This window comes from Ananas comosus, linkage group 10 (assembly GCF_001540865.1).
Source record: "Ananas comosus cultivar F153 linkage group 10, ASM154086v1, whole genome shotgun sequence".
In the NCBI taxonomy this organism is placed as follows: Eukaryota; Viridiplantae; Streptophyta; class Magnoliopsida; order Poales; family Bromeliaceae; genus Ananas; species Ananas comosus.
The window spans coordinates 438,083-451,920 of NC_033630.1; the positions used below are offsets into that span (position 1 = coordinate 438,083).

Here is a 13,838-nt window from a genome sequence, read left to right on the forward strand (position 1 = left end):
GAGCATAAAATTTATAAAATAAATAATCACTTGATCAACGACTGAATTCTTCTTCTTTCTTTTTGCTCCATTTCTTCTTCTTGTCCTCAAGCAATTGGAAATGATAGCCAACAGAGATGTAAGCTATTTTCGATTTTTTTTTTGTTTTCGGTGAGCAGGATGGATGACAATGTGCAGAATTTACAATTTCTTAATGGATTATATATATATATATATATATATATATATNTAAATAATACATATGAGAATAACAAAAAGTTGCTTAGAGCTGATTCAGGTGCTATATATATATATATATATATATATATATATATATATATATATATATATATATATATATATAAAAGTCTGTATAGCAAAAGGAATATAGAAAAAAGTGCTATATTCGGAGCTTGGTCTTGGTCATATCTTAATTTCCCTAGTAACGTGCGCTTTGATAATCGGTTTCATTCGATATTTTGTCACTTCCGTTGTCATATTCGCAATGATTTGTATTCACTGAATGAATTGTACCTAGATACAACTTTTTAAACTAATAGCTTTCTACTAATTCATCTACTCCTATCTTATTAAGCCACTCAACTTAGATTTGGATAAACTAATACTTTATATATTTCAGAATTTACACAAAATATAATTAGTTAGTAGGCCAATTTTTGTACACAAAACAACTGCTAAATTATATAGCTTTTGAATTTTCGACATTCAAAAAGTCGGACTAGCTAATTATAAATTATCCTGCATATAAAACTGACTTTACCAAAAATATATAGTAGGAAATATATATACTTAGAGACACATGAAGCTTTTTTTCTTTTTTTTTTTTCTTAATAGTGTTGTTGAATATAAAAATATTTAAACATCATTTTCTAACAGTTTAAGGTATTAGAGTACAATTGTTATTTCACACAGTATCAAAATATAACGTTCTGAGTTCGTGTGATGCCAAAATTCTAGCATTATTAATTTTTTTTAATAAATGCAAGTCCATGTCATGGGCCTAGTGCCCAGATACTAGGAGTGTTAAATATAAAAATATTTAAACACGTTCGTTAACGGCTTAATCTTTTAGTACAATAGTTATTTCACAAGTGTCTGTCATGTATCCCTCACCCCAACTATTTGAAGCCCCCAAGTATGTTGGAGATCAGCCGGCAAATCAGTAGAATCTAATCTCAGTATAGTACAAGCTATTAATTGATTCATATCATCGTTTAGTTTATTAGAGTACAACTATTACTTCACAAGTATTTGTTCTGTATCCCCGGTTGCAACTATTTGGAGCCGCCAAGTGTGTCAGAGATTAGCTGGCAAATCAGTAGAATCTAATCTCAATAGTAAGCTATTAAGATATTGATTCATATTATCTATTTACTTGAGAATACAATGGTTATTTCACAAGTATATATGTTCTGTTTTCCTGATTGTAACTATTCGGAGCTCTCAAGTGTGTCAGAGGTCAGCTGCAAAATCAATAGGATCTAAAGGTCAATACAGTACAAGCTATTACTTGATTCATTTCATCTATTTAGTTGCTGCTACTGAATTTTTCTAATTACTAGCGTACATTAAAAGGAAACAGATAGAAATGTGGAGCAAGTACTTGTAGCTAGAACTTTGAAATTTCGGACGACAACTATCAAATTCTTAGCCAACTTTGCTAAGTACGATCGGTGACATTTTTTAAAATTTAATAGACATTTCGCCTCTGCTTTTGGTTGTTCTGAAAAACATGTCAATTGTTTGATGGGGAATTGGATGGTGGATAACGCGTCCTTGCGCGCACATCACCGTCCATTGGATTAGATATAGCTATCAACTTTCAATTTTGGCCCTTGGTGACTCCCAAATGGTTATCTATATATACGACCAAGTCCGAAAGGATTGCTATGCGGAGAGCCATGAGAGTGAGAGCTCGACAATTAGCAAACACAAATTTTGCTTTCTTATTTCTTTTGATGTGCAGTGATATATATGATATCAATCTTTTCCGCATCTCTTACGTAGGAAGGATAATCCTTCGCCGTTTAATAATTTCTGGTCTAAGATATGGTGGCTAATTTGCCACCGGCCACCACTTCTTTCTTTTCTTTCATTGTCGCTCGTGTGCTCACTCTTGCATACTCTCTGCCGCACCAAGAGATCAAGCAGTCACTATTTATGGCTTCTAAATATATGAATTTTAATTTTCCAACTTTTGTAACTTCTGTTCGCGAGCCAGTTCGTGTTTAGCTCGAAATGAGCTCGAGATCGACTCGCTCGTTTAGTAAACGAGCTGAACAGGAGCTGGATTTTTCAGCTCGTTTAATAAACGAGCCGAACACGAGCTGGGGTGATCGGCTCGTTCGTGTTCGGCTCGATAACAGCTCGAATACATATATTTTACATTTATATAATTTATATAATTTATATTGTTATATATATAAATAAATAATTATATATATTTATTTTTATTATTTAATTTTTAGCAAAATAAAAATATAAATGCGATCTTAATTATAAAAAGACTTATTTATACGTAAAATTTTAACTATTAGATCAAAGTCTAATGAATAAGATTTTATAAATTTACTTTATATATATAATCTAATCCTTTTTAATTTATTGTTCGTTGGCCAGCTCGTGAGCCAGCTCGTGTTCGGCTCGTTTACACTCCTAAACGTACCTACGTTTGTCAAAGAAAAAAGTTATAGAACTTCTGTTGCACTAGAAGATTGAACTAAAAATCTAACTTGATGTCCAGAGAAAACTTGCGGCAATACTTACTTTCTCCAGCAGCTGGCTCACACCGTATATCCAGATTGCATCACTGCAACACATAACGAGCTAAACTGGGCGTAAAAATAATTAAAATGAAACTGTCGGCTTAAGAAATTAAGATGTTTAATGAGCACACACAAGCGGGGCCCCATCTTTTTTTTTTTTGTTTCTTTTTTTGTGGGCCAGACGGCCAGAGTTGAGAGAGGTCCCTTTTGTGAGTCGAACAGTTCCGGGACAGGCGCAAGACAAAAAGGCATCCACAAGCCCCACGCAGCCCCCTGAAACCCATCCCATCACACCTCCAACATCTTGTTACTTTCGCTCCAACCCGGCCCTAATCATCCATCAAACATGAATTATTGTGACTCGCACCATGCACCTTCGCATTTATGGTATTATCACATTCTGATTCCCCAACATCAGTCTTACACATTCATATGGCAATTATTAGTGTCTAACTATTTAGTGCCTTGTCCCTAGCTAAAGAAGTTCGAAAAGGACTATGCAATCATCTCCGTCGATTTTTCATTTATATATATATATATATAGTCATGGATCAAGAAACTATACATTTGGTTGAAGAATGATGATGGAATAATAGTACGCCGCTCTTTATCCTACCAAATATTTTATAAGTTTTATTTGAATATATAAATATCTTATTCGATATGTCTTTTCAAGATACATCTAGCTGGTGGGTAGTACTTCAGCAAGTGTGTTTTTAGAAAGAAGAGAAGAGAAGAAAATGCGGGCTTATGCGCCGTGCATGTTCTTAATTACACTCGTCCTTAGAATGTCTTTGTTTTTTTTTTTTTTTTCCTTGGATTCTTTTTCGTTTGTCGAATGGTCTAAGAAGGGAGGAAAAAACATAAAATGTTTTTTTTTTTTATATATATTTTGCAGACCATTTATTGTTGTCTCCTTCCGATGGGAAGAGAATCGTTGTTGTATGGCGATCTGGGACCATGGGTGAACCGTCGCTTCTGCTGTCCCATTTGCACCCAATTTCAAACGCGATATCCCTTCAAATCTCGTCCCCACCCCCTCCCCTTATTTTATTCCGCAAACAAAGACAACGTACCGACAACGACGTCTTGTCCGCATTCGGCCCCTTTACCCGCGTCCCCGCCCCTCCTCTCTCTTTCTCTCTCTCTCTCTCTCTCTCTCATTTTGATTTGATGCAGTCATNTTTTTTGAGATAACTTCAAAAGCCCACCACGTGATTTCGCACTTTCTCACTTTATTACCCTGTAATTTATATTATATTAATTTGTCTCTCTATGGTTTTATTTTTATCTTTTTTATAATTTTTTTAAAATATTTTGTTAAATTATATACAAAAAAAACTTCATATACTTATCTAGATTTATCGAATATTTACTTTAGTATCCTTTAATTTTAATTTTGTCACTGATTTAAGAAAAAAAATAATAAAATTGATAAAAAAAAAGAAGAAAACGAAACCACAGGGGGGCAAATTGATACAGTTTAAACCACTGGGTACTAAAGTGAGAAAGTGCGAAACCACAAAAGGGATTTTTGAAGTTATCCTTTTTTTTTTTTTTGAGAGATAGGTAGCACACTATCCGCTTCGTTTATTTCATTTAGAAATAAACTTAGCTAGAAATGTGAATCAACTAGGATTCGAACTTGAGTCTCAGGTACCAACCAGCAAGCTCTTTGCCACTTGCTCTAGGGACGGTCGGTATCACCAAGAAATTTTAAATTCACGATCTAAGAAAGTTGTAAAATTACAATCTTTTTTAAAAAAGTGTGATTCTATTTCACATAATTTATTCTAAAAGAAGCGAATGATAAAACTAGTAAAAATAAATATTGATTATTGATTAAGAGGGTTGTGATATTACAACAAAAAAGGTGATTGTTGGGCTAGCTTTTTATTGCCTCCCCTAGTAGCCCCGCCTCTCCGTACATTATTGTTTGGACAGGGTCCACCACATCAGTCAAGAGCCAGTCCAGTTCTTGATGTTAAAGGTTCTTAAGATCTGACTATATATAACTTTGCTACATGTAGTTTGCAACCTCTATAAATTTTGAGAACTTGAAGGGTTACAAGAAAGCAATTATTTTTCGTATGAAAAATAAGTCTTCAAAAATTTTATATAATTTGTATAATTTACATTTTCAAAGTTTTATCTCTGGTACATAACTGAAATTTTTATATATACTGAAGGTACTGTACGATTCGAGCTGATTTGTTTTGTTATTTTAGATCATATCTATTAGAGTTTTGTTATTTATTTATTTAGACCACAAAGTAATACAACTCATCTCTTTCCATTCAAATCGAAATTGACGGTCTTCAATGTAGTAGTAGCATCATATCATCTATTTGTACCAATCTAATTGCTTCATTTGAAAGGAAAAAGAAAGGTGTAATTATTTCATTTAAAATATATATATATATATATATATATATATACTATGATGGGTGGTGCAACTTTTTCTAAATGGGGATGGGACTTATACCAGGTCAGAGGCTCCTAAAACTGCATTTTAAAAGAATATATACCTGCCGACGGTGGACCAGGTTCAGGCAATAATTTCTCCCCTCTCTATCTCTCTCTCTCTCTCTCTCTCTCTCTACCTACCATAATACCATTTGCTGGTATCAATCAAATGTTCGATCCATCTTATTCCGTTCCATATTCAATCCTATAGTCCTTTCAAATACAAAAACCTTAAACACAAGTGATTACAGAGGAAGCTTTGCTGCTGTTGGTGTTGGTGTTGGTGTTGGTGTTGGTGTTGTTGCTGCTGTTACTGTGATCCTCCCACTTCTCCTCGGATATCTTTATCGATTGCAGCGCCTTGTCGAAGAGCTTCCTCCTCAGCCCCAAATACTCGTGCCACGTCACGGCCCGGTAAGCCGGGCCCTTAGTGGGCTCCATTAGCTTCTCTAGCGGCGCCACCTTAATATTATGCGGCGGGCCGCAGAAGAATCCGGCCGACACCCGGTGGGCCGTCCGGTTAACAACGGCCCGGTGGACGACGCTCTTGAACCGGCCGTTGGACAGGATGTGGAGCAGATCCCCGACGTTCACGACGAAAGCTCCGGGGATCGGTCGGACCGTCACCCAGTGGGCCGGCCCGGCACGGCCCGTCGGCCGGAGGACTTGGAGCCCGCTTACGCGGTTCTGGAAGAGGATGGTGAAGAGGCTCGAGTCCGTGTGCGCGGCGAGGCCCATGGCCCGGTCTGGGTCGGGGCAGGCCGGGTACGAGTTGAGCTGAATCACAGTGCTCATATCACCGAACTCCCCCGTCGCCCCGGCCCAATTGACGTCCTCTTCGGCGAGGCCCAGGGAGAGCAGCATCAGCTGCAGTAGCCTCCCGGCTAGATCCCTCATTGCCTTGTTGTATTCCTCAATTACGTCGCTGCATAAAAAATAGCACTCGATCGAGTCATTTATTTATTTTTACTGTTATTATATTATCTACTAAAATGCTGACTCATCATATATATATATATATATATATATATATTTTAAAAAAATATTATTATTATTATTTATCATGTAGGGCAAGGTTATTGGGAGGGAAGCATGCGCCTGTGCATGCATGGGGAGCTAGCGCACCAGAAGGAGCGGTGGTCGTGGGGCCAGAGCTTGCGGGCGTGGTCGAGGGGGGAGCCGGCGATGGTGAAGCCCTCGGACCACATCAGCTTGGAGAAGAAGGAGGAGATGGGGACGAGGCCGTAGCCGGAGACGTTATCCAGGGACCGCGCGGCCCTGAGCTTGTCGTGGGCCGGGAGGGCGAAGAGGCGGCGGATTTGGGCCTCCACGCGGTCGAGGAGATGGGCCGGCAGGCCGTGGCCCGTGGCCTGGAACACCCCCCACTCCTCGCAGGCCCGGCCCACGACCTCCGCGGCATCGCCGGCCGTCACGTCGACGACGGGAACGGCGTCGTCGGCCGGGCCGGCCACCGGGTGGTCGTCGGCCGAATCGGACCACAAGTGCGACTCCGGAACGTCGCGGGCCGAGCCCAGGTCGAAGTGGTGCGGGGATTGTGAAAGAGCAGGCATTTTGGGTCGGTACAGGAGAGCGGGGATAATAAGAAGAAAAAGGAAGTGCTAGGACGGTTGTGGGGAATGAGATTTTGGGTGTTTATATAGACGGGATTCTGTGGACTGGGGAGTGGGGGGGAGTAGCCACTGCTTAAATTATTAATTGAATTGAATTTAGTTAGTGGTGGTGTGGGTGGGGGAGGCCCGGAGCCGGAGTGGGTAATTAATTAAATTAAATTAATTAAAAAGTATCGGTATATAGGACAAAATATGTGGGATAAATAGGAAAGGAGAATGTTCAGTTAGGAAGAAACGGTCGTGCATCGCGGGAGAGGGGGTCGGGGGAGTGCGCAAAGTGGCGTGTACATTGTACCGCAGCACAAGCAATGTGACGGTGTGGATATATATGGATCGAGCGCTAGCTGTACGAATGCTTCTTCAAAGAAATATACAGTGGTGTTGTGGGAATCGTGAGCAATCCTTAATTTTTTTTTCTCTTTTTGTTTTTATTTCTATTTTTATTTCTATTTGATGAAGAAAATATTAATGCCTTGCAGATGAAGCGGGGACCCAGCAATTAACACTTTCTTTCTTTTGATTTGATTTGATTTCAAATTTAGATTTCCTTAACTTATTCCTGCATTCATCTATTTCCAAATAAAACAAAACCATATATAACTAANAGAGTGGTGTCGCCTCGTTGATGCAGAGAGCGCAGAGTTGGTACCTTAGTGAGGTGCGTTGCCAAGTTACAGTGCGACGCCCGGGGCGTGCAGTCACTCTGTGGGGGCATGCACTCTATATTTGGATACTGCGCAGCTGCACCGGCCGAGACCGACATAGGCGAAAACCTAGGTGCAGTGGTAAGGTATGTATATATATATAAAAGAAAAGGTTTGTCGTAATGCACGTCTTTTAATTGATAATTAATAGGATTAATGATAACCCACCAATTGCATGCGTGATGCACGTGAGCGTCGATGCGTAAGCTTTTACACAGGTTTATAAGCAAGCACCCGCTCGGCCTCCCTTCTTTTGCGTGTTGTTTTGTGTTTATTAATTATTTTTATTATATTTATGATTGCAGCTTGTTTGGCGCATTAGAACTTGGACCAAACGAGTACTAATTAAGTCCGTCGAATAAATTTAGACATTTTTTTTATTAAAAAAATAAAAACGTTTTAGGGAGATTTAGAAGCTTGATTTTCTATAACCAAATTCCAATTACCCTTTCCAAGGTTTGAATCATTGGTCTCATCCTTTCACTTTGATTTTCAGCGGTTTTTCCTTTAATTAATCAAGCCTGTATGTAGGCATCCACGCACGAATACGTCCTTACAATCTATATATGTACAATTCAAATTGGAAAGACACAAGTTATGCTCGGCTGTGGTCTATTAAAGCCCCTTAATTTGAAAGTTAATATTTTCGTTTGAAAGGTGCTGAAACGAAGGTTGCTTACGGTGGATTACTTGCTGAAAAGGGGTTGGCTAGGGGGAAGAGGAGTGCGTGTTTTTTTGTAGGGTGCAGGTTGAGACGGTAGACCACCTTTTTGTGGGGTGCAACGCAGTCAACTTTTCTACTGGAGAGTCAACTACCAAATAAGAATTTTTTACACATTAGCTCTTTGATGAATAGTCTTTGGATCGTAAGCAGGTCCAAAAGCAGCGTCCTATGGCGTAGGGAGTTATCTACAATTGCTTCTTCGTGGTGGACTATTTGGTTAGAGTGTAACACTAGAATCTTCAAAAATAAAAAGACCATCCTAAGGCAACTCCTAATGAACGCTAGATTACTCCGTGCCCTCTGGGACTTTTTTTGTGTGTGTGTGTGTTTTTTTTTTCGATCGAAGCCTCGACTGTCTCGCTTTGTAGCTTAGTCCATCTTTTTAATAAATGAAGTGATAGCAATCTACCTCTTTATCAAAAAAAAAAAAAAAAAAGGGGTCAAATTGGGGGCCTATTTCTTCTAATAGCACGTGATAATTTTAGATGTAGTAATTAACAGTTTCCTTTTTCTACTTTCTCTTGTTTTTTTTAAAAAAATTAGATAAAAGGTTCCCGTTGTTTCTTGATAGAAATAGAATTTAAGTAGCTGATCGAGAATGGAGAAGTCTCCAAAAGTTCCTACTAAATGAAAAAAGAAAATATAAGTACATTTTGGGTGGTATAATATTCCTCTTCAATCTCTAGTTGTAGAAATTAAGTTTGTTATTTTTATGTCTTGCGTTTTGATTAATTGGCTGAAATTGAAGTCACAAGAAAATAATCTGATTAGGCAGGTGGAAGATTTAAACCATCAACAGATAAAGTATTAAAAAAATAGAAACATATTCTGAAAAGAATCCTTTGCTGAAATTTTCTTCCAACTATGAACAGAAAATATTTCTAATCATGATTGATTGATCATCCAAATCTGCAGCATTACTCTGCAGCTTCTAAGGGCATAATGTACTACAGCTTGTTTTTTTTTACAACGCAGTTCGCACTGGACTCTAGCAGTCTAGCCTTACATGCAATGGTAGGATGATACATAATTAGATCAATCAGTAAAAGGACCACTAAACTCTGACACTTACACATTCAAACAATTAACCCTTCTCTCTCTCTCTCTCTCTCTCTCTCTCTCTCTCTCTCTCTCTCTCTCTCCCTTCTCACATTTACCACATGCGATCCAAAGTCCAAACTTCTCTATTCACCTCCATGCCCTGATACATTCACATCTATTCACCCACCACCCACTCTCCAAGCTAGTACTAGATAACCAAATAAAGTATTTACGTTCCAATTCAGTATTTACTTCACCTGAATCAAAAAAGCTAAGCTGCATAATGCACTCATATATGGATCTAGGCTCCTATATTTTTTAAAGTATGGAGGTTTCTATATTTATAAATTATTTTTGATGATGGGACATCTGATTCGACGACAGTTTTCGTTAGACATGATCTATGCTATTGGAACTATCTAGAAACCAAATTTTATAATTTTTTGACTTCATTTACCTAATGAACGATTAGCCTCAAAATGAACGGCTGAAAATAAAAATATAGAAAAAAACAGTAATAAAAGACTCAAATTTCAAATAAAAAATATTAATCTTACTATGGATTTTAAGTAGAATTTTCTATTAAAGTTTCATATAATTTGGATTATTCTACACTGTTGAACTTAAAAACGTGCCACATCGACCGTTAAAATAGTAATTTTTTAGACCTTTTGATCACTTAGTAAATGATATCGAATGAAATTTGGTTTCTAGATAGTTGCAGTAGTATAGATTATGCCTGATGGAGCCAATCGTCGAATCGGATGTCTCATCATTGAAAACAAATTACAACCACGGAGACTTTTATACTTTCGAAAGCACAGGAGACATACTAATCATATATATATAGTCTGACTATAATGCTATCGATAACACCAAGCACTTGGTGCTACCAAATTTTTTGCCGTTAGATCTATCTGGCCATTTTCAACTGTTAAATCATACTATTCAATTAACCACCCACTTAATCCTAGAGGACCACTATCATCCTAGTCGTACATCGTTTCATCCAAGTGCCAAAAACTTAATAGCACCAACAACTTGATACTACTAATAATATTCTAGCCTAGTTCTATATATATATATATATATATATATATATATAGAATTAGGTTACTATACTATCTATAGTACTGAGCTCCGGTACTATAGTGTTTGTTTTCGATCTTAAGGCGTTCAAATCAACGATCCACACTGTTAAATATGATCTAGGGTATATGAATTTCTTAGGAATAAAATTTTAGTTTTTTTCGATATCGTTTACTTAGTAAATAAATTATATCAAAATGGACGGTGGAAATTGAATAATCTTTAAAATTTGAGCATAGAACTTTTAAATTCAAGATCAAGAATGTTAACCTTAATCTATATAGTTTAAAGTATTTTCTATCAAAATTTGAAGAAATTTAGATTCTTCTACACCGTTAAACTCCAAACTCGTCATAATAGCCATTGAAAATTGACAATTTTGAAATAGTTTGATCATAAAGTAAACTATGTCGAAAAAATATAAAATTTTATTTCTAGAAACTTTAAATACCCTAGATCAGTTTTAACGGTGTGGATCGTTGATTTGAACGCCCTAAGATCGAAAACAAACACTATAGTACCAGAGCTCGGTACTATAGATAGTATAGTAGCGTAGCTCTATATATATATATATATATATATAGTTGAGCTAGAATACTCTCGTATTCTAGCTCAAAAGCACCAAGGGGTTGGTGCTTTTGAGTTTTTAGCCATTGGATGAAGAGATATAAGGTTGAGATGATGGTAGTAGGTGGTGGTAGGTGGAATAGTGTTTGATCCAAAAGTTATTAGTAATCAAGGACTAGATCTAAGGACTAGAAACTCAAAAGTATCAAGGGGTTGATGCTTTTGAGAATAATCTAGCTCAATTCTATATATATATATATATATATAGAGCTACGCTACTATACTATCTATAGTACCGAGCTCTGGTACTATAGTGTTTGTTTTCGATCTTAGGGCGTTCNTTTGATCCAAAAATTATTAGTAATCAAGGACTAGATCCAATGACTAGAAACTCAAAAGTATCAAGGGGTTGATGCTTTTGAGAGTAATCTAGCTCAATTCTATATATATATGTATTCCAACTACGTTGCCAAATAAAGTAAGTCAAGCTTAAGCCATACAGGTTGTCACAAGCTAGCTAGTTGGATATATAATAAGTCAAGCCTTAGTCAAGCTTATAATTAAGGAGTAACCCATAATTAATAAACATGAAGACAAAAGATTGCATGAGATAAATATGTATAATTATCACTTCATTTGATGATCACTTTATATAGTGGAGGCTCACCATGTGAGGAGTTCAGTATATGGACTACATGACCAAGAGGAAGAGAACAGGCACATGACAACCAACATAGGAAATAGCAAGTTGCCTATCCATGCATGTGTGTTGCACATGACTAAACCTAGCCCCTCCCCACTTTATTTTTTTTCCTATTACTGTGCACACGTACCCTTTTCATTAGGGCAAATTTAGATGGATCCTTTCCTTTATATATGCATCCGTATCATGTATGTATCAAATTGGCACTAATGGAAGTATATACTTATGGCAGGTAGGGAGGAATAAACATGAGGAGATGGAGTGCGTGGTGACAAAATAGGTGAAGGTTGGTATTAATTGACATCCACTGGCGTTCTTAAAGTGAGAGCGTTGGATTGTAGTGTTGGACTTGCAGACAAAGGAAGAAACAGTGAGTACCCGACAAGAGGAGGAACAACTTGAGTGAATTAAAGAAAAATAAAATACAAGGTTAAAAGGTTTTTTTATTTATTTTTAATTTGACTGGCTACAATTTTATCCTTGCGGTGCGATCAACCACGATTTCACCAATCACATGCTCAGAGTATTAGTAATTTTAAGAATTTGTCTCTAAAAATATATCCTTTATAACAATTAATTAAATCCGCATATAAGTCCAACGTCAGAAAAAAGACAATATGTTGCGATCATTATTGAAGTAATTAGCTAGCTAACATCACACTAATTAATGTGTGGTTTCTTTCTCCCCCCTCCAGATGATAGAATAATGGAACAGCTTAATCTGCCTTCCATAACAAACTTTATATAAGAACTATGGTTTTAGATCAGAAAAGAAAAAAGTAATTTTAAGAGCCCTTTCTTTAATTTTGTAGGGAACAAAAGAAAAGGATGAGAACACTTAATTTGGGAGTCTTACTCAACAGTCTCCATGTTTAGAGAGGTTGAAAAAAGGAAAAAATGAAAAATGAAAACAAATAAAATCTACCAATAGAGGGGAGAGGCAATGCACACCCCATTGCCATGTGCCCTTGTCTTGTCCTCAATTCCCTAAACCATCCATAGGATGAGCCATTTGGATAACTGATTCTCTTAACCCCTTGCATCGATCACAAACCCACACTATATATATTTATATATTATTATATATATGATACCCCCCACCTACGCATAGCAGGGACAAAAAACACCCGTGGTGTTTTGCCTTGTCCAATTCCTCTCCTCAATTACCTCTTTGGAAATGGTGAAACTTCTCTAGAATCTTCACAGAGAGGGCCCCCCCTCTTAGTGGAATTGTTATAAGGAGGAGTGGCACTATGTGGAGGACTTGGTTTTTTCTCTTGTATCATGTGTTGTCATCTAATGGAAAGTGGAGAGTTTGCTTAATCCAATCGTGACAAAGAAATTAGCCAAAGTGGCATTGCTATATATGATAGCTTATTAAGTTGGGATTCTGCTTGTACGTAGTGAGCTCATCATTGAGTCAATTATTGCCACAAGAATATACCTTACTATTTAGAATGTAGTGGATTTAATTATTATTATTATTATTATTATTATATATACATATATATTAATCCAGAAATATGGGAATTAAGTAGTTTAACACTATGATGACAAGAACATGATTATAGGTTACTAGGCAAATTTTCTGTGGAGAAGTACTCAGGCATGCATGTGGTCAAGTCATCTATACATCATCACACTCCACGTGTTCCATACTCGGTTCTCTAATATCTTTTTCCAAGTCATGTGGTCAAGTGGAATACGTTTCATGTTGCCTAACCAAAACAGCTTGTGGATAATACACACAATTTGGACGTATACTATGTTCCTAGTTTGGATGGGTGTGAGATTTTGGCTTTAGATTTAGAAGTCCAAAAGCATGTGCATGCAAATACATATTCTACCACAAAATGAAACAAAACAACCCAAAAGATCTTTTGAGGTGCAATAGGGACCATATATAACTTGCATACGTACGTAACGAATTGAGGAAATGTATACGTAGTAACTCTTTTAGATTGAAAGGATGGAAAGGTTAATTTGAGAAGGAGATCTAGTATATATATATATCTTTTGGATCGGCCGACGAGACTATTCATTAGCAGTAAAACAAGAATATTTTTCAGAAGCCATATGGGGTGCAGTACAGTTTGTACTTCCAAGACAAAACAGTAACAGCGTTACACGTGCTGCTTCTGGTTCGCA

General features: G+C 37.0%; 1 protein-coding gene across 1 annotated transcript; it reads right to left on the minus strand.

The window, feature by feature from the left end:
• Nucleotides 5,340-7,117, minus strand: LOC109715956 (gibberellin 3-beta-dioxygenase 2-like). The gene is made up of 2 exons (XM_020241204.1): nucleotides 6,357-7,117; nucleotides 5,340-6,156 (listed from the first exon to the last, which is right to left on the minus strand). Exons 1-2 carry the CDS (start codon nucleotides 6,800-6,802, stop codon nucleotides 5,463-5,465), a joined length of 1,140 nt encoding a protein of 379 aa, XP_020096793.1. The 5' UTR covers nucleotides 6,803-7,117; the 3' UTR covers nucleotides 5,340-5,462.